The sequence below is a fragment of the Peromyscus leucopus genome, chromosome 4 (genome assembly GCF_004664715.2).
Source record: "Peromyscus leucopus breed LL Stock chromosome 4, UCI_PerLeu_2.1, whole genome shotgun sequence".
NCBI classification, from domain to species: domain Eukaryota; kingdom Metazoa; phylum Chordata; class Mammalia; order Rodentia; family Cricetidae; genus Peromyscus; species Peromyscus leucopus.
This window is the reverse complement of record NC_051066.1, coordinates 150957593-150977295: the sequence shown is the minus strand read 5'-3', so window position 1 is coordinate 150977295 and position 19703 is coordinate 150957593. Positions and strand designations below refer to the sequence as shown.

The following is a 19703-nucleotide window of genomic DNA, read 5'->3' as shown; positions in this document are numbered from 1 at the left end:
CCTTCATTTGTCTGAAGTCAGTTAGTAACCAGGCTGGCCTCAAACTAAAAGAGCTCTGCCTGCCTCTGTCTCCTGAGTGCTGGGACTAATGGAGGGCAGCACCTATTTCTAAACTTACTATGGGGCATGCCACAGCAGGTACAGTTCTGCTACAGTCCTCTCCATTGCTCCTTACACAGGTCCTGGAGATGGAACTCAGGTCACTGGGCTAGCTCGGCAAGTGCTTCCACCTACTGAACCATCATCTTGTCGACCCTCTAATAGCAGATTTTTAGAGAGCTATGAAGCTTTGACAGCCACTTAAATTGGTTCACAGTTTCCTGATTATGATGAATGTCCTGCTTTCTTCTTTCTTTTTACTGTTGGGTTTTTGGTTTTGTTTCTGTTTGTTTGTTTGTTCTAAGATAGGGTTTCTCTGTGTAGCCCTGGCTGTCCTAGAACTCTCTCTGTAGACCAGGCTGACCTCAAACTCACAGAGATCCGCCTGCCTTTGCCTCTTGAGTGCTGGGATTAAAGGTGTGCGCCGCCACTGCCCAGCTTTGTGGTTTTTTAAGCCTTGGTCTCAGGTAACCTATGTTGCTACGCTTGCTATGTACAGTAAGGAAGGATGGCCTTGAATTTCTGATGTTTTTGCCTCTACTTTCCTAGTGTTGGGATTATAGGTGCCCAGTTTATGCTAGGACTGAACATAGGGTTTTGTGTGTTCGGCAAGATCTCATCAACTAACCTACATTCCCTGCCCAAAAAATACAACAGGTTATACAGTGAGACCCAGCTTTAAAATAAGTAAGTAAATACATATATAAATACACACAGATTGGGTGTGGTGGCCCACATCACTGGTGTTCTCTGAGTTCAAGGCCAGCCTGTTCTACACAGTGACTTCAAGGACAGCCAGGGCTACACAGGGAAACATCTCATCTTAGGGGGCAAGAGAAAAGCCAGAAAGATGGCGCGGGGAAATGGGGGATACTTGCTTAACAATCTGGATGAGAAACCAACTCCTGAAAGTCATCTTCTAACTTCCACATGTGTGTGGGCACAAATACACTAATAAAAATAATAAAAATTCTGGCCCCCAAACTCTACTCTTATGTATTTTCATCATTCTAAATGTTACTTTGTGGTCCAGATGCTAGTGTGCTCGGCTCTCCAGTCCTGAGGCCACACCCCAGCTTACTAACCACAGAACAGCACCAGCAGGGTGTTGTGATATGTGACTAAGGCTAGTCTGGTTCTTACTTGGTAGCCCTCAGTGGTCTTGAACTCATAGCAATTCTCCTGTTGCAGATTCTCAAGTATTAGGATTACAGGAAGTCGTCACCATGCCCAGCTCTAGAAATAATTCTTAAAAGAAAATGTTCAAACTCGGCAAGGCGTTGGCTCAGTGGGAGAAATGCATGAGTTGAGCTCAGAGCACCAGCACCAGCGTAAAAAGCTGAGTGGTGCACAGCTCTGCAATCCCAGCACTGCGGAAGTGAAGACCGAAGAGGCCCTCGGGCTCCACCAGCCTGGCTGTGCCAGTGAGCTCCAGGTTCCCCGAGAGACTCATCTGAAATGTGAGGACAGCAGCTGAGGAAGACACCTGAATGGACCCCACCTTCCACAGGCATGTATGTACAGATATGCACATACTATGCTCATACCGCAAGCGCGCACACACACACACACACACACACACACACACACACACACACACACACAGAGAGAGAGAGAGAGAGAGAGAGAGAGAGAGAAAGAGAAAGAGAGAAAGACAGAGACAGAGACCCTGAATCTACGGAGCACTAACAGACTGCCCTCAGAGTTTATATTGACAACTGTGATTTCTTCAATTCCATCAAAAGGACCAGATGGCCAGAGGAAACAGCTGTTAATTCAGAAGTCCTGCCCTCTTTTCCATCTGCACTGTACACTATCAATCTGTGATGTCGTTTCAATGTAAATAAATAACCTAGTCAGTGAATGAAAAAAAAAAATAAAGAGGAAAAGAAAGGACATGACTGCTTCTAGGTATGGTGGAGGATTAAGCTTATTATAGATAAAAGGAAGAGCATAGCCACAGTCAGACACACATCTGGGAGAGTCCAGCGTGACCATGACCAGACTGAGCTGGGCCATGAGAGGAAAAGTGGGGGGGAGTGGGGGAGGGAGAGGAGGAAGAGAGGATCCAGGTACAGCAGCCAGGAGGCGAAAGGTACTAAAAGAGGCGGAACCAAGATGTTTGAATTATATAGGGAAGAGCCTCTGGGGGAAGGGCGGGCAGCCCGGCTCCTGGGCTGCAGAGTTCAAGGTAGAGGGCAGGGTATGCCAGTCATACCCTGTAACAGGCAGGGACTGAGGGATGCTGGGAGAACCTGGAGGCCAGGTCTGCTCTGATATGTTAACTAGGCACCTCTGCCTTTTGTCCTGTTTGTACTTTGACACTTAACAATTAGAACATCCTACATTCAACACCAAGCAGATGTGACCAACACCGTCCTGCTGAGCCAGAGCTAAGCAAGCACAGGAGCCATGAGCCCATGAGATGAAAGAAGGGAGGTCTCTGTTGCTTGTAACAAGCTAGGTTTGTTTTGATTTATGTGTATGTCTGTCTGTATGCAAATGTGCATGGGTATGCACATGGAGGCCAGAAAAAGTGTGGTGGTTTGAAGGAAGATGGCCCCCAAAGGGAATGACACTATTAGGTGGAAGTGTGTCACTGAGAGAGTAGGCTTTGAGGTCTCTAGTACCATATTCACTTCCTGTTGCCTGGGGGTCAAGATGTATTCTCAGCTGCTTCTCCAGCACCAAGTCTGCCTGCATGCTCCCATGTCCTGCCATGATGATAATGGACTAAACCTCTGAAACTGTCCCTGCTACACATTTCATGACCATGCTAGCACCCTAACCCTTCTCCCCTCCTCTCACCCCAAACTCTCTCCAGCAGCTCACAGGCTTCCCTCCCTCCCCTCAGCTGCTCCTTCTCTGTGACCTGCTGTTCTTTCTCACTATGCTCTCTCCCTCCGCTCTGCCCGTCCTCTCTCTCTGTGTCTGCTCTGTTCTCGACTCCCTGCTGTGCTCGCTCACAGACAGCTCTAGCCATGCTCATACTTCTCTTTCCCTCTGCTCTGGACTCTTCCAGAAGCCTCTGGCTGTTCCCTCTTATGTACAATAAACCCCATCTTAACCATACCAAGGAGTGGTCATGTCAGTTTATACAAGGACTTTGGCTGGGTAAACAGAAGGATTGTTATCCAGTAAACAAGCCTTTGGGCAGGTTTCTGTTTACCAGAAAGGCTGATCACCCAAACTGGGTTCCCAGCTGTCAGGGACCACCCTTAGTCCTCCAAGAACCTCCCTTAACCTTCCCCCAAAGGTCAACGGTCTCGAGCAAGGGCACTAGTCCCAGTCAATCCCAATACCCTGTATTAGCTCAGATCTCCACCTGCTGACATATAACTACTTGCTTTCCCACAATTTGCTCTTTTCTCTGCCCCTCTACCCAATAGCTTAGCAATTCCATCCCCAATAAACCTTTCTACCCATGGGGCAGTCTAGTTTAGTAGTTTCTCTGCACCATCAGTTATAGTTGAGGCTGAAAGCCAGGACTGACCCAGAGACCTCTAGATTACACCACGGCTAACCATTTGTCTCTCCTTGCCGCACACTAGGAGCTGCCTGCTCTGTCTCTGCCTTCTCATTGGCTTGCGGAGCCTTCTGTCTCTTGGCTCCTGGAGCCTTACTCCAGGAGGCTGTGCAGGTCATCAGGCAGCTTCCTACACCCTCCTGGCGCTCTACAATACTGGAATCCCCAGTCTGGCAGAGTTCCTATTTGTGACCCTTCCCCTAAGCCTCTGCCACCTCCTCCTCACTCTGCTTCTGCAGGATGTCTTCTCTTCTCTCAGCTTGCTCCTGTCTCTAACCACAAGCTCTTCCCATTCAGAATCAGAACCCTGACTCCTCACTTGCCTCCTCCATTCTCTTTCCCTCCTTGGACTCAGATTCTATTAGAGCCTTGCTCTCTTACTGCAGTGGATAAAAACGGCACACTCAATTTCCAGATTTTCACAACTTCTGCCACACACAAGCAAATGATCTCCAAATACCTTATCTCTGAGCCTTCTCTGCTCTCCGACCTAGTCTCTACCTGATCATTAAATTCAATTTATAGGGATTCAAATGTCTTTGGATGTGGATAATATTAAAAACTGCCACATGCTGTTCTACTTTATTAAAAAGGCTGACTCTGGAGCTCATGTGGCCCTCCCTCTCCAGACCCAAGCATGCTTATTTCCTCCGAAGTCTCTGTCCTGAGTCAGTCTGGCCACCCGATTCTGTGACAGGGAGAAGGAGAGCAAACCAGAGCAGCGCAGGAAAACACACTATGTACTGAAAACAGCTAAGAAGCAGACTATTCCCAGTAGGGACTGCTACAGCTTGTCTCACAGACTTTTTCTCAGTTTTGTTTACTAGCTCTACAAACGACAAAATATGTTGTTTAACTCTCTGAATACACTCCCAATGTCTCTAAAAACTTTTGCTAAAGTGTAAACTTCTGTATCCCAGGATCTGTAATTCACTGAGTATGGTTTAAAAGATCTGTAAAATCTGCAACAAAGTTAGCTTCAAACTTTTTAACAGAAACAGCTGTTAAATATATATATATATATGTATTTAAATACATACATACATACATACATACATACATACATACATACATAGGTAATCTTAATTTGCTACAGCATGCTTGTATGAAACTTGGATTCAACTCTTGTTTAGGAAAATAGATGTTTTTTTAAAAGAAAAAGAAAAAAAAGGGGGGGGGGCTGGGTCCCTGATGGGCTCACCATGGAGTAAACAGCAGCACCTTGGCCAGCTGCCATCTCCACTGATGACCTCATCAGGATGAAAGCAACCACATGGCCAGCAGCTGTCATCACTAAGGCTAGAGAGAGCATACCATGTGACTTTCTCACCATCGTGGTTAAGGTATAAACCAACCAAAGCAGCGCCAATGAGGCAGCTCGGCCACTGAGCCCTCTGGTTGTCACCGCACCTCCTTCTGTAGACTTGGGAGGCGACACCAGACCTCCAGGACGGTGTGTTCAATGCTCCCTACACTAACAAGGCAACAGGAGGCCTTCGAGATATTTTGGATGAGGATAGATTTTTGTATGATGATTTTTGCATGACAGTGAAAAATAACAGATGGGGACAAAATCAAGAACAAGGTTTATGGACAACAGGATTTAACAACATATATTTGATCATCAAGGTTTTTAAAATTCCTGAAGTTATAACGGTCTATTCAGGTATGCATTTTGTGGTCTGATCTTGGGGCAAGCTCAGGGATTGGTGGGATTTCATGTTCAGCCACGTCTATTTGGAGCTAACCAGATTCCCCGCCTTCATGCCCAGGACACTTGGTGAGGACTCACTAATGAGAATGTTTATGCCAGACAGTGTTAAATGTTAACTGATTCACTGTTTCCTGTGGAGTCAAAGCTCATCGAGGGTTAAATGCAAGGTAAAGCCTTCATCCTCAGCCAAGGGGCCATGCTGGACTGTTGTGACAAGCTTAGAGAACACTAGATTACACTCCCAATGACTTCACTCCAACAGAAACAAAAGTGGGGGCTGTGTGGCTGCAAAGTGGTTCCCAAGGTCTAGAAAACACTAGGACACTAGGCACCAGCGGTTACAGGAAGTCAGAGTTCTTCAGTCACTTAATAATAGTTTCCCTTTATCAGGCTGACTTTGTTTGTCTGGATACCTAATCAGGAATGGCTGGAGATAACACAGAGACACAGGAAAAACCATGCCTTTGAGTCAGGTGTAGTGCCAAATGCAGTGATCCAGAGAAGTGGAGGCGAGGAGGATCAGGAGTTCAAAATCACCCCAGGAGCCCAGCATGGTGGCAGACACTATGAATCCTAGCACTTGGGAAGGCAAAGGCTGCTATCTCTATGAGTTCTAAGCCAAAGCTACACAGTGAGACCCAGTCACAAACAAACAAACAAACAAACAGGGAGCCAATGAGCCAAGAGAACAGGGAGACTCTGAGCACGGTGCAGCCCTTTCTGCCCCAAGGGGGGTTAGCAGCTGCAAGCTAGAGTAGAAAGCACATTCTGCAGGCCAGTTCTCTGGTCTCCAGCCAAGCTAAGCTTAAGTGCTCCACACCCTCAAAGTGACCTTCAATGCCTCTGTGACCTTCCAAAACAAAGGGCTACAAAAGTCCTTTCCAGGTGTCTCTCTCATAGCCTCTAACTGCAACCACTGGACAACACGCTCAGAGAAAACTTCAGACACTAAATATTTCTTTATCTGATAAAAGATTTGCTATTCCAGGGCTGTTACAAAAGAGAGCGTATGGTGGCGCCTGGCCACCCATCTGTGCTCTAACACTAGGAAGGGAGAGGCAGGTGGACTGTCCAGAATTTGAGGCCAGCCTGGGCCTTGAAAAAACAAAAAGGTCAGCCAATTGATTAATCAGTCATTACTATATTGTTCAATTCAATTCTTTGACTATTTACTACAGTCTGAATATAAATGTGAAAAAAATTATATTTGTCTTCAAAACCTAATCCTAATAGACATCAGAGAACTACTCAAACAGTGCATGGTGGTATACCTGCAATCCCAGCAACAGGAAGCAGGAGAGTCAGAAGTTCAAGGTCAATTCCTCTTAGCTACAAATTTGAGGCCTGCCTGAACTACATGAGACCCTATTTCAAGAAAAGAAATGTTCAAAACCCAGTTCTGCCTTCTGCTCTCCTGGAATGTCTAATCCAAATGACTACTCTGGTATTACCAAAGAAGAGCAGATGGTAATAAGCCCTTGGGTGGTGGTATATGCCCATAATCCCCGTACCTGGGAAGTAAAGTGCTGCAAGCCGCAGGAAAACGTCATGGAACTCAGCTGCTATCACAAAAGCTACTACTTGGAAAAGTCAAGGACTTCTCCAAAGGTCAAGCCATGGCTTAAGAAGTCTTGGTGATGTTTTAGCTTTTGTATACATATTAGCTGGTTCCTACAGTGATTTTCTTGTAGTGCTATGCATGCTTCCAAGAACTCCTAACAGTGTATTTATCTAAAATATCTATCAAGCATCCAAGGCCAAACGAAACAACACCTGTCTCCTAAGTCAGGAGGATAGCTTTATTTCTTGTGCAATTTAGGGTGAGACTCTCCTTCCTTACAGCCTTACTAATAGACTCCTAATTTCTTACCTAACCACTTCTAGGAATGTAGACTGAGCACATAAATGCCCTTCTTGATATATTAACTGATCATTAGCTCTCTACTGACCTCCTCCTTTACCACTCCCCTTTTGGGTTGTAAAAGAAAGCCTGGTGGTCACTGTCTGAGGAAAATTCTTACCTGACTTCATAACCCCATAAGAGTTCAAGCCTGGTGACCTTGCTCTTTGAGAGGATTGCTATTGCTTGGGTTTATAACTGGATTCCTGAGAGACCTGGGGAGAACTGAGAGAATAAGGAGACTGAGAGGAGGAGCGAGAGAGGAAAAGAGAGAACGGAAGAACTAGATGGGTAAGAACTGGAGAAGAATGAACTGAGATGGGGAAGAACTAGATTGAAGGGCTAAAAGAGAGGACTAGAGGAACAAGGTGGAAGATGAGGAAGAGCCAGATGAGGAAGAACAAGATAAGAAAGAAAGAGATGGGAGAGGAGCTAAGATGGGAAGGAACTAGATGGATGAGAACCTAGATGGGGCAGAACTGAGATGAGAGAATTAAGTTACAACTGAGAGGGGACAGCAGATAAATGTAGAGAGAAGTCAGGCAAGAAAGGAGCTAGGCATGAGAGCAGAATAGAAGCTGTGTAGAGAGAGAGCTGACTCAGAAGAATAAAGTGAATGGACTAAGGAGTTTCATGTATGTAGATTCATTTCTTTTCATCAAAGATTAAATTATCAGCTGGTTATAGATTCTTCCCAGACTCTGGGATGGAACTATCAAGGGGCTGGACCCCTATAGTCCCTGATACCTCGTACCACAAACAGATTTAACTGTTTAGGTACTCGGGGGACTGACAGGAAGTAAGGTTTGGAGCATATCCATGGTGAGAGGTATCGCTTCACAGAGAGAGGGTTGCCCAGTTAGAGGCTCAACTCTTCAAGAGGTTCGATTTTTGGAGACCTTTGGAGTATCAGCACAATCAGTCCTCACCGAAGGATGCTGCAGATCCTGGGGACACCGACCCCCCCACCCCAGTTTGGAGCAGTGAGTAGCCATGAATAGCCTTCCCCCACCCCAAGAATAGTCAGAATGAGTATGAAGAGAAACAGCTTTTGATAGAAGTTACAGGACACAGGCTTAAGACGAAAGGCATTTCAGTCAGCTCCAGTCAGTTTATAGGCTTAGGTAAGGAAACCACAGACTATCTTAATCCCATAAGGCCTCCTAAAGAATGTAAGAAAAGATTCAGGGGACCCCTAAAAGCTGCTGACCTTATGGAATTGGTCAGACTATGATAAGCGGCAGAGATTCTAACCCCTCCCTTCTAGGGAGAAACCTGCCGTTATTTCATTTGGGGTCTTACAAGGAGGTAACACAATATTATCACACTACAAGACCTCCTGAGAGTGTAACTAGAGGGAATGAAGTTCACTAAGTTCCCCATACTAGCAGCAGCCTTGTGCTACAAATAGCCTTTTTTTGCTAAAACTACTGGAATCTAAGGGCTAACTTGAGCTGTAAACCTTGGAAACTGGCAGCTAGCCAGTTCACTCCAGCAGCCCTCCCTTAAATAACAATGCAAGCCTGACAGCCCCACCTGGGCTGGTTTAAAAACTCTGGCAACTCCCAGCTCTCCTAAAAAAGTGTCCTTTTCTCTCTCTTTCCTCTTTTTGGGTTGACTATTAAGTTCTTGGAAATGTACAAAAATCTCGGCCAAGTCTAAGAACTTCAGTTAAACCATTGTAAAAGCAGGTCCTGGTTAGGGACGCCCTACTATGACTTGTATGGATTCATCAGATCCCTGCCCCCAAGAAATTTGGGGGTTGGAATCCTAAACATCTGCCTTCTCTCAGAACCTAACTGTCTGCTATCTGCATCTCAGCTCACTTCGGCCTGTGTCTCCACCCGACCCCTCCCCTTGCCATTCCCTGCAGCTATCTGGCTTCATTACAGACTGGACAAACAGGCTGAGGCTGCTAAAAAAAAAAAAAAAAAATTCCTCCTCTGTGCTTATCTTAATTCATGATACACAATAAAGGATTTATTAAAATGTTACTCTCCTTATATACTATATTTTTTTAATAAGAGCTCCTATTTCTATATTAAAATAATGTCAGAACAAACTTATTATTTATAAGGTTTTACAGGGATAAAACTTTAAGTTTATAAGCAGAACTAACTTATAAACTATTAAAAAATAAGTTTACTTTAATTATAAACTATTAAAGATAATTAAGAAATAAAACTTATTGATTGGCCAACCTAAACTGTACACTGTTAAGGATAAGTTGTACTTAAATTATGAGCTATTAAAGATAATTATTAGGATACAAATTAAAGCTTGATCATCTTATAAATGACCAAATTCTCTAATGTATACAAAACTATGTTTATATACATGCTAAGTATTAATATAATAAATTCCTTACTTAACCCCTGGCATTTTAAAAATGTTTAAGCTTCCTACTTTAGACTGTGCCATACCTTTTATTGCCAGGGTTTTGTCCAAATTACACTTTAAGATCATTTAGATTATATTTCTATTTACCAGGTCTAAAGATAATTTGCCTTGCTATCCAATTTCAAATAAAAGATAGCTCACCAAACAGATTTCAAAATAATCTTTGACTATTCCTTGGTTTAAAGGAATTTACCACATTGGCTGCTCTCAATAATCAATCACCTATGTCTCCTGACAAATTAAATATATAGATGCTTTTGGATGTAAAGTTTTTGTAAGGGTATGAAAATTTAGATATAGAGAATATTTAAGAAAGTTAAAAAAAATAACATGATATATGAGTTGCCAGTTATTGGGATAGATAAATGTAACATAAACATCTAGATATGTTATAAATGATACATGAATCTCAGTAAATAACCTAGAGATACTGAGGATGTATGTCTAAGTTAGATCTATGGATAAAGTTTTTATTGAGGCTTTAAGAATGGACTTATATGCCTTAATATAAGAGTCTAGGGCCGGGCGTTGGTGGCACACGCCTTTAATCCCAGCACTCGGGAGGCAGAGCCAGGCGGATCTCTGTGAGTTCGAGGCCAGACTGGGCTACCAGGTGAGATCCAGGAAAGGCGCAAAGCTACAAAGAGAAACCCTGTCTCGAAAAACCAAAAAAAATAAAATAAAATAAAACTTAAATTTAACTTTTTTTTTAAAAAAAAAAAAAAGAGTCTAGGACCTCCTTAGAAGCAACCCTGGGCTAATAATAGGCCGTAGCTCCTCTGCTATACAAAATAGTAAGGTCCTCCCTGGAGGGACTGATTCCTGACCTTACTGAAGAGATTGAAATCATTGTACAACCCCCTACAAAAACAATTCAGATTTATATAGGGCAGCACTTAAAGGAGCTGCCAGTTTGGATTCTAGGGATATGGCTTTCTGGGTTCAGAAATTATATATTCCAGACCAACTAAACACTTAAAATACAGGGAAAGAAAATAATTAGCTTGCTAGACATAAGCACGGATGTTTCTTATATTTCAGAAAAGATTGGCCAAGCACTTAAGACGACTATTACTCCTTTATCTCTTATAGGCCTAGGTCAACCTAAGATTATTGCCAGCAGCTCAAAAATATTAAGATGGTCAGATAGATAAAATTATGGCATATTCTGCCCATATGTCATCCCCTTTATACCTAACACTCTGTGGAAAAGAGACATGCTGCAACTAATGGGTGTATCATTAATCTCTGCTATGGACTGATATCAGCTCTAATGCTATAGATGGGTTTTAAACTTAAAAGAACTTGGGTAAACAAATCCAAGGCATAACTGAGCCCATTATTCCAGAAATTATAAATGACATACATGGCCTAAGATATCAAAATTTATCCCAGAGGCCACTGTTCACTGCTAACTCTACTACATGGAAATCTGATGCTCCTATCTGGGTTGAACAATGGACTTTGAATGCTGGTGGAGGAAAAACTTAAATATTGGGCATATAAGGTCCCATACCAGCCCTTAAATCACCCCAATATTTTTTACTTAAAAAAAATCAGGCTTATAGACTATTACAAGGCCTTAAGAAATTAAATAAAATTTATTAAAGCCAAGGGGAATCTCACAGCCTGGCTTTCCATCTCCCACGGTCATCCCTAGAAATCAAAAAATAATTGCCATATATTTACAAGATTGCTTCTTTATCATGCCTCCTCACCCTAAAGATTGTCAGCACTTTGCTTTTAGCTTGCCTACTCACCCTGCCATGATGGAGGCCAAAGCTGACATACAGAGCAGGAGGTACAAGTTCTGTTTATCCAGGACTCATTTTATTTGGCAGAATTGCTCAGTATATGTATAGATTAACAATCAGAACTGTCAATTACAGTTCCCTCATAGTCCCGTAGCCCAGTAATAATATATGTATGTATATATATACATATAAAATGCAATACATTTATTACACAGGTATTATTATACTTATCTCAAACTATAAAACTTATGAGTCCATAGATTGACAGATGGGTCTACAGGATATACTTGTACTTTCTTATGTCTGACCAACAACTACAAATTCTCTCCCTATGGAAGCTCACTCACAAGGCCTACGTCCTTATGATTTATGGCTATGTTATAAGAGGTAACACAATATTTTTTCACTGCCTTTCAATTTTAGGAATGCCTAGAGCTCATAATGGACAAAGGCCTTACATATACTTCAAGAGCTCTTAAGAATTGGTGCTTAATTTTTCATATTCTCCCACAACAGGTATTCCTTATTACCCCCAGGCCAAGCCACAAAGTTACACCTAAGCCTCTGTGATCTTCTCACTGGCATTTGAAAACGTCCTGATGTTTTCATACTGTCAGGAGGAGGATATGCCTACATGTCTTCACAGGACATTGACCTGTCTTTATGAATCCTGGATTGCCTGGTCACGCCACATACTAGGCCACTGCAGGACAAAGGTGCCCTAAAGCTGCCAGTCTGAATACAGGCTGTTAATTACTCATAGATTCTTTTTGTTTGTTTGTTTGTTTTTTTTTTTTTGTTTTTTTGTTTTTAATTTTTTGTTTTCGTTTCTAGCTACTTGTAGCCAGCTGCTCGAACTCACAAGTCCCTGCTCGCTCAGTGCTGATAAAGCTGCACACCCTTTACTCATAGATTCTTAATACTGAGCTTTGGCTTTATGAATGAATTGATATAATTTCAGGTCCTTTTGATGAACTAGAGTTCATCAATGATATCAAAACTTATATGAATATGATTAAAAATAGTAATTCTGTTCTAAATGTATTTTATTAATTTTGATCAAAAGATAAACAAGATTTGAGATATATATATAAATGAATCATTTCAGATTTCATTCTGACTATCCTGTTGTTTGGTTGAGACTCCAAGGATTCATAATTTTGCTCTGACAAAATTCACCAGTTACCATGTTGCTAATATGTCTAAAGATTTTGTCTTTTAAGAAGGTTCTTATAAGCTTCAGGAGATCAAAATTCACCAACGCTCACAAGCCAAGAAGGACTGGGAAGAATGTAACCTGACTACAGTTTATTTCTCTCACTTACAAATTTTCTTTTTCTCCTCTGGGGTGGGGAGGGGAACTTTCCCTCTCTCTCTGGCCTGAAATCCCTTTTCTTATCTGCTAAAACCATGCATTTGATATTCCATAGGTACACCTAAGAGAAAAAAGTTTCCTCTTTCAAACTCCTCAACTGCATGTTCTACCACTAACACATATATTTGTTCCCAACAGAAATTCTAATCATTGAAAGAGTTACAGGTTGTCATCCTCTGGACCATGGACATGCTGTCCAGCTCAGCCCTGCATCCGACATCTAGCCCATGAGAAAGGAAATCCTGCTATAACCACGTCTCACAAAGCCTGAAACAGCCTGCTCTTCCTGGGTTTCCACTGCATTTCAGCCTTTAAGATCCTCAGCTTCGCCCCCATCTCAGCAGGAAGTGGCCATGGACGATTTCTACAGCCCCTTTGTCACTTACCCTTCTTTCTGAACAGAACTCTCCAGCCCAGGGGCTGGACTGCCCTTAAAAAAGTCCTATTATTAATTGTATAATTTCTGCCCATGATCCTGAATTGTATGTACTATCAGACATTCTTCTCATGTACTTATGGCAATTGTTCTGTATTTAAGTCTTGCTATGAATACCCTGACACAGGTTATTACTGTCCTCTCATAGCTTATGGGTTAATATTTCCTTGATTATATATTTAAATTATTAGGTAAGCTTCTACTGCAGCCTTGGTCTCACAAGTGCTCATGACTAACTCAGGTAACTCTTTAACTATCCCGCTTTAACCAAATTAATACCACTAATCAAAGATTAATAGATAGAGTCAATGTTCCCAACTAACCATTTCTTTTTGATAAGTCACAATTATAGTATTTAGACACATTTGACCATATTATGCTATACTAGCTAATGATAGATTTTTATGTTACTCCTCTGCTCTGTTTTTGGGACAGAGATATTCCACTTATAAACAACTATACCTATTAGATGGTTAAGCTAATTCTCAGCCTGCCATCTATATAGACTATTGATACAAATATTGATGAAATATCAATATTAATTAACTATTACTTATCATTTTTCAGTCATCTCCAAATTTAAATTTATCCATGTTTCTTGCTACCCGAGAGAGAATTAAACATTCTCCTTTTTTTACTAAACGAAAAATCTGGAACTGCTGCAAGTCGCAGGAAAACATAATGGAATTCAGCTACTATCACAAAAGCTACTACTTGGAAAAGTCAAGGACTTCTCCAAAGGTCAAGCCATGGCTTAAGAAGTCTTGGTGATGTTTTAGCTTTTGTATACATATTAGCTGGTTCCTACAGTGATTTTCTTGTAGTGCTATGCATGCTTCCAAGAACTCCTAACAGTGTATTTATCTAAAATATCTATCAAGCATCCAAGGCCAAACGAAACAACACCTGTCTCCTAAGTCAGGAGGATAGCTTTATTTCTTGTGCAATTTAGGGTGAGACTCTCCTTCCTTACAGCCTTACTAATAGACTCCTAATTTCTTACCTAACCACTTCTAGGAATGTAGACTGAGCACATAAATGCCCTTCTTGATATATTAACTGATCATTAGCTCTCTACTGACCTCCTCCTTTACCACTCCCCTTTTGGGTTGTAAAAGAAAGCCTGGTGGTCACTGTCTGAGGAAAATTCTTACCTGACTTCATAACCCCATAAGAGTTCAAGCCTGGTGACCTTGCTCTTTGAGAGGATTGCTATTGCTTGGGTTTATAACTGGATTCCTGAGAGACCTGGGGAGAACTGAGAGAATAAGGAGACTGAGAGGAGGAGCGAGAGAGAGGAAAAAAGAGAATGGAAGAACTAGATGGGTAAGAACTGGAGAAGAATGAACTGAGATGGGGAAGAACTAGATTGAAGGGCTAAAAGAGAGGACTAGAGGAACAAGGTGGAAGATGAGGAAGAGCCAGATGAGGAAGAACAAGATAAGAAAGAAAGAGATGGGAGAGGAGCTAAGATGGGAAGGAACTAGATGGATGAGAACCTAGATGGGGCGGAACTGAGATGAGAGAATTAAGTTAGAACTGAGAGGGGACAGCAGATAAATGTAGAGAGAAGTCAGGCAAGAAAGGAGCTGGGCATGAGAGCAGAATAGAAGCTGTGTAGAGAGAGAGCTGACTCAGATAATAAAGTGAATGGACTAAGGAGTTTCATGTATGTAGATTCATTTCTTTTCATCAAAGATTAAATTATCAGCTGGTTGTAGATTCTTCCCAGACCCTGGGATGGGACTATCAAGGGGCTGGACCCCCATAGTCCCGGAGAGTAAGGTTGATTGCCACATAATAAGTTCAAGGCCAGACTAAGCATCCAAAAAACATGGGAGAAAAAAAAAAAAAGGCAGAGTAGTAAATGTGCAGCTTTACTGTCTGGCAAAGCACAGACTGGGACCACATTCCCTAAGCTTTTTCTCCCTTAGATAATCTAGAGCAGTGGTTCTCAACCTTCCTAATGCTAGGACCCTTTTAATACAATTCCTCATGTTATGCTGACCCCCAACTATAAAATTATTTTCATTGCTACTTCGTAACTGTAATTTTGCTACTATTCTGAATCATAATGTAAATATATATGTTTTCTGATGGTCTCAGGTGACCCCTGTGAAAGGGTCGACCCACAGGCTAAGAACTACTATCTAAAATATTTATATGGCTTCAGATTGGTTAATAAAAACTGAGTGGGTAGGCAGGTGCTTATGGATGCTTGAAGACATCCTGGATATTACCATTAGAAATGCGTCCCACCTTCTTTGAAACAGGGTCTCCAATTGGCCTGGAGCTCACTGATTAAAGTAGACAGGCTAGCCAATGACCCCAAGGGGTCTTTCTGTCTCTGCCATCCCAGTAATTGGATTACAAGTGCAAGCCACCACACCTGTCCAGATGAAACTGTTACATCTGTTTATGCTGTGGAACATTTGTTTAATGATGCAAAGATGCATTGTATTCCTTTATATTGCATTTGTTTAACTCTGTGAAACTGTGATTCTTTGCCTGTCTAAAAGACCTGATAGTCTAATAAAGAGCTGAACAGCTAATAGCAAGGCAGGAGAAAGGATAGGCAGGGCTGGCAGACAGAGAGAATGAATAAAAGGAGAAATCTGGGAGAAGAGAGAAGAGAAAAAAAGAGAACAAGGAGAGGAGGACATCAGGGGCCAGCCACCCAGCCAGCCATAGAGTAAGAGTGAAAGTAACATATACAGAATGAAAGGAAAAAGCTCAGAGGCAAAAGGTAGATGGGTTAATTTAGGTTAAAAAAAAAAAAAAGCTGGCAAGAAACAAGCCAAGCCCGAACATTTATAATTAAGAATAAACCTCTGTGTGTGATTTATTTGGGAGTTGGGTGGCAGGCCCCCAAAAGAACAAAGAGTAAAAAGAATAAAAAACACCAACAACATCAAAAGTTCTTTCTTGGCCAGGCAGGGTGGCCCTCGCCTTTAATCTTAGCACACAGGAAGCAGAGGCAGGTGGATCTCGTGAGTTTGAGGCTCACCTGGTCTACAGAGAGAGAGTTTTAGGACAGCCAGGGCTGTACATCGAGACCTTGTCTAAAAAAAGCTTTTTTCTTTCATTCTTTTTCTTTTTCTTTTCTTTTCTTTTTTTCTTTTTTTAGTAAGGCGAGGGGGAAGCAGAAAGAGGGGAGAGGAGAACAGAGGAGGAGAGAGGAAGAGGGAGGAGGAAGAAGAGGAGGAGAGAGGAGAACAGAGGATAAAGGAGGAGGAAGGAGCAAGGAGAGAGAAGAGAGCGAGGAGGAGGAGGGAAGAGCTTTTTCTTTCAAAGGCCAAAACATTGCGCTCAGGGCTTTTCAGAACTGCTGGGCCTCTGATTTCAGAAAGCAAAGGGCTGACAGGTCACAGCCACCCCAGGCTTACTCACCGAGGACGAGAAGGCTGAAGAAAATGGTCATGCCGCTAGACTGCTCCTCCTGCTGGGCCTGCTCCCCTGTCTGCACTGGAAGGATGGGCTTGGCAGGTGTCGGGAGCACCAGCTTCGTGGTGACCCCCAGGGTAGTGTGAAGGGTGAAGTTGACGCTCTCATGGGTTGTGTTGGCAAACCTATTGGAAACATACAAGTGGCAGTCGCATGAAGAAGAGGGTCAAGGGACAAACACAGCATTGACTGAATGAGAACCTAGCGAAGCCCCGAGGGCACAAACAGCAGGCAGGCCTTGAAGAGAGGGAAGTCCTGCCTACACAGTACCCAGTGCCAGTGACCTCTAGCATCTTTGACCTTGGCCGACCAGAGGTCAGGAAGAAGGGGGTCAGGCCTGTGCAGAATGAAATGCAAAAGGCTGAGTCTAGGGCCCGGGATGTATGTAGCTCAGCTGGTAGTGCCTGCAACAAAGCCCTGGGTTTGATCCCCAGTAGTACATAAACCAGGTGTGTGGGGCATAGGCCTATAATCCCGGCACTCAGGAGGGAGAGGAGAAGGATCAAGAGTTTGAGGGCACCTTCAGCTACAAGACCAGCTTGGGCCACATGAAACCCTGTGTAACAAAACAAAACTGCTGAGCCTAAGGCTGTCAACCAGTTGATTAGGCAGGAGGACCACAAGTTAAAAGCCTGCAGGGGCTAGTGAGTTCAATGTCAGCCTAGCTAACTTGGCGAGACCCTGTCTCAAAATAAGTAAAAGAGGAGCTGGGCACAGTGGCACATGCCTGTAATACCAACAGAGGAGGACCACAAGTTTGCTGCATAGTGAAACCCTGTCTAGCAGTAGAACGCTTGCCCAGCACGCACCACACTCTACAGGTCAATCCTCAGTAGGCCCCTTTCTCTCCACCAAAAACAACAAAAAGAGGAAATGCTGTCTGTCCTTTGAACTTAGTGAGGCTAGCAGGGTATGGTAACCCACGCCTATAATGCCTGCACTTGGGAGAAGAGGCAGGAAAATGAGGAAGGAGTTCAAGGTAAAGAGACCCCCGCATACATAGTAATACACAGTGAGTTCAAGACCGGTCCTGTGGGATACATGAAATGGTCTCAAAGAGGAAGAAACAAAACAAATAAACCCGGGTGGGACTGGAGTCGCCCCACATCCCAGGTTCTATACTATTTTTTGGTGCCTTTTATTTTCCTAGTTTACATTCTCCTTGGATTTTGTATGCACTGTGTGTGTTACTAGGGAATGAACCCAGGACCTTGTTTGTGGCAGGCAAGGCTCTACCACTTAGATCCCAGCCCTTCCAGGACTACTTCCTAAACTGAAAATGTCACCTGAGTTTGCCCAGTTGCTGTGCTCAGAGTGCCCTAACCTGCCTGCCAAACCCTTCTTGAATTTCAAAAGGCTCAGACTGCCTGCTCTCGTACACCCCACGCCACCCTCGGCTTTGGTCCTTGCTCCCACGGTTAGGCTTGTGAATTAATGCCGTAGTGACATAGTTGTGACTGTCACAGGTGACATCCACTGAGCACCGCTCCACTCCAGGACCTAGAAACACAGCAGCAGCTCCAGACTGCATAAATGACCAAGCTTCAAACGCACACACTTCAAACCATCTGACTCCCCATTACCTCTTTAGCCTCGAACTACCCAGGCCTATTTTTGTGTCTGTGACAGCACAGATACACAGGTGTTAATGACTGGGTACCTGACTGGCCAAAAGATACCTGAAGTGAAACGCTCCCAGTACAAGTTCAGTGTCATTGAAGGGCTCCTTGTTCGTTCTCAGGAGCTCATTCCAAAGACAGAACTTGTAACGTGCCACAACAATGGTGTCCTGCCCCGTGTGAGGATGGACTAGCAGCGGCACATGCCCAGAGAGCTAGAGCTCGCCTCATTCTGTGAGCTGCCCTCTACACCGTCGACCAGCTGCGCGGCATCACCCCTCACCCTCTCCCTTTCCTTTCCTGGCAGGGCTAAGGGCTGAACTGGGGACTCACTGAGCTACGGCTCCTTCTTGGCTCAGGCCTTTTGAACCTGTCACCCTCCCTATCTCTCCTGTGGATTCACGTTTTGGGTCACAAGACATTTTTCTTCCAGGGCTGACTCCTCTTCCCTCGCACTGTTCAGTTTCCTTCCAAGCATTTGGCAGGGTCGGAAAACACCCTGCCCACACAAAGTCTCCCACTATAGCGGAATGGCCGCTACCTGCGGGCAGCTCCTGGCGCCCGCGGCCAAGTGGAGCGGACAACCAGCAGTTAATGAATGAATGAAACCTTCTGGGGACAGACATGAACACTGACGACTGCGGATGGTTAAAGAGGGCGGTGGCAACGGGAGGACTTCCTGGAGGAGGAGGAGCGCCTGGGACACCTCAGATAACCGGAAACCGGGAGAGGGAACTATGTTGGCGCTTCCGCCCGGCTACGCTACGGGCCTGCGCGCGGAGGCCGAAGTATGACCTAGGCGAGGCCGCGGGGCCCGAGTCCTCACCCCGCCCCCCTGCCGACCCCGGCCGGCTGGGCCAGGGCCGCTCCACCCGGGCGCCCGAGGCCCGTGGTCGCCGCCGGGCCGGCCCAGCCGCCTCCGCCACCCGGAGCAGCGAACTCACTCCTCCTCCGCCATCTTCTCCCCAATCCTGCGAGCCTCCGAGACTACCGAGTTGGGCGCCGCGGGGCTAGCGGGACCCGCGGCGGCTTCCGGCTTCCGGCTTCCGCTACGGGCGGAGGCGGGGCTTGGCCGCCCCGGGCGACTCTGTGCCCGGTTGTCTTGGTAGCCCGAGAGTGGGGCGGCGCCGGGGGTTTTCTGAGTACCAGTTCGACTCGGGCCATGTGACGCTCCGGCCCCTGGGCAGTCCGACGCTTTCCTGTCCCCGGGCGGGGAGGACGCGGGGGAAACTCTTCTGAGATCCCGATGACTCAGCTGCGAGCAAGCCGTCCACCCCGCGTGGAATTTACAGGGCTAAGAATAGAGGGGGATGGGCTCTCTGGGCACCCGGGCTGGCCGCGCCAAGGGGCGCGTCCCGAGTCAGCCTCAGTTTCCCCAGTTGTGGAAGGAGTAAGCAGAGGGCCTTTGAAACCCTGGACTGTGCCATCCCTAGTAT

The 19703-nt window shown here is 44.5% G+C and overlaps 1 protein-coding gene across 2 annotated transcripts in view; it reads right to left on the bottom strand.

Annotated features, from left to right (window-relative positions):
• Positions 1 to 19356, bottom strand: part of Slc9a8 (solute carrier family 9 member A8) — a 54861-nt gene extending 35505 nt beyond the window's left edge. Inside the window, exons 1-2 of one of the 2 annotated variants that reach the window (XM_028868568.2) lie at positions 19212 to 19356; positions 16595 to 16773 (exon numbers count right to left, since the gene is read on the bottom strand). In XM_028868568.2, the coding sequence (XP_028724401.1) occupies positions 16595 to 16773; positions 19212 to 19225 (193 nt within the window). In that variant the 5' untranslated portion in view covers positions 19226 to 19356. Of the gene's footprint in view, positions 1 to 16594; positions 16774 to 18808; positions 19053 to 19211 lie in introns of those variants that run through there. The other variant, XM_028868569.2, reaches the window with a different exon arrangement.
• Positions 19357 to 19703: the final 347 nt, after the last annotated feature.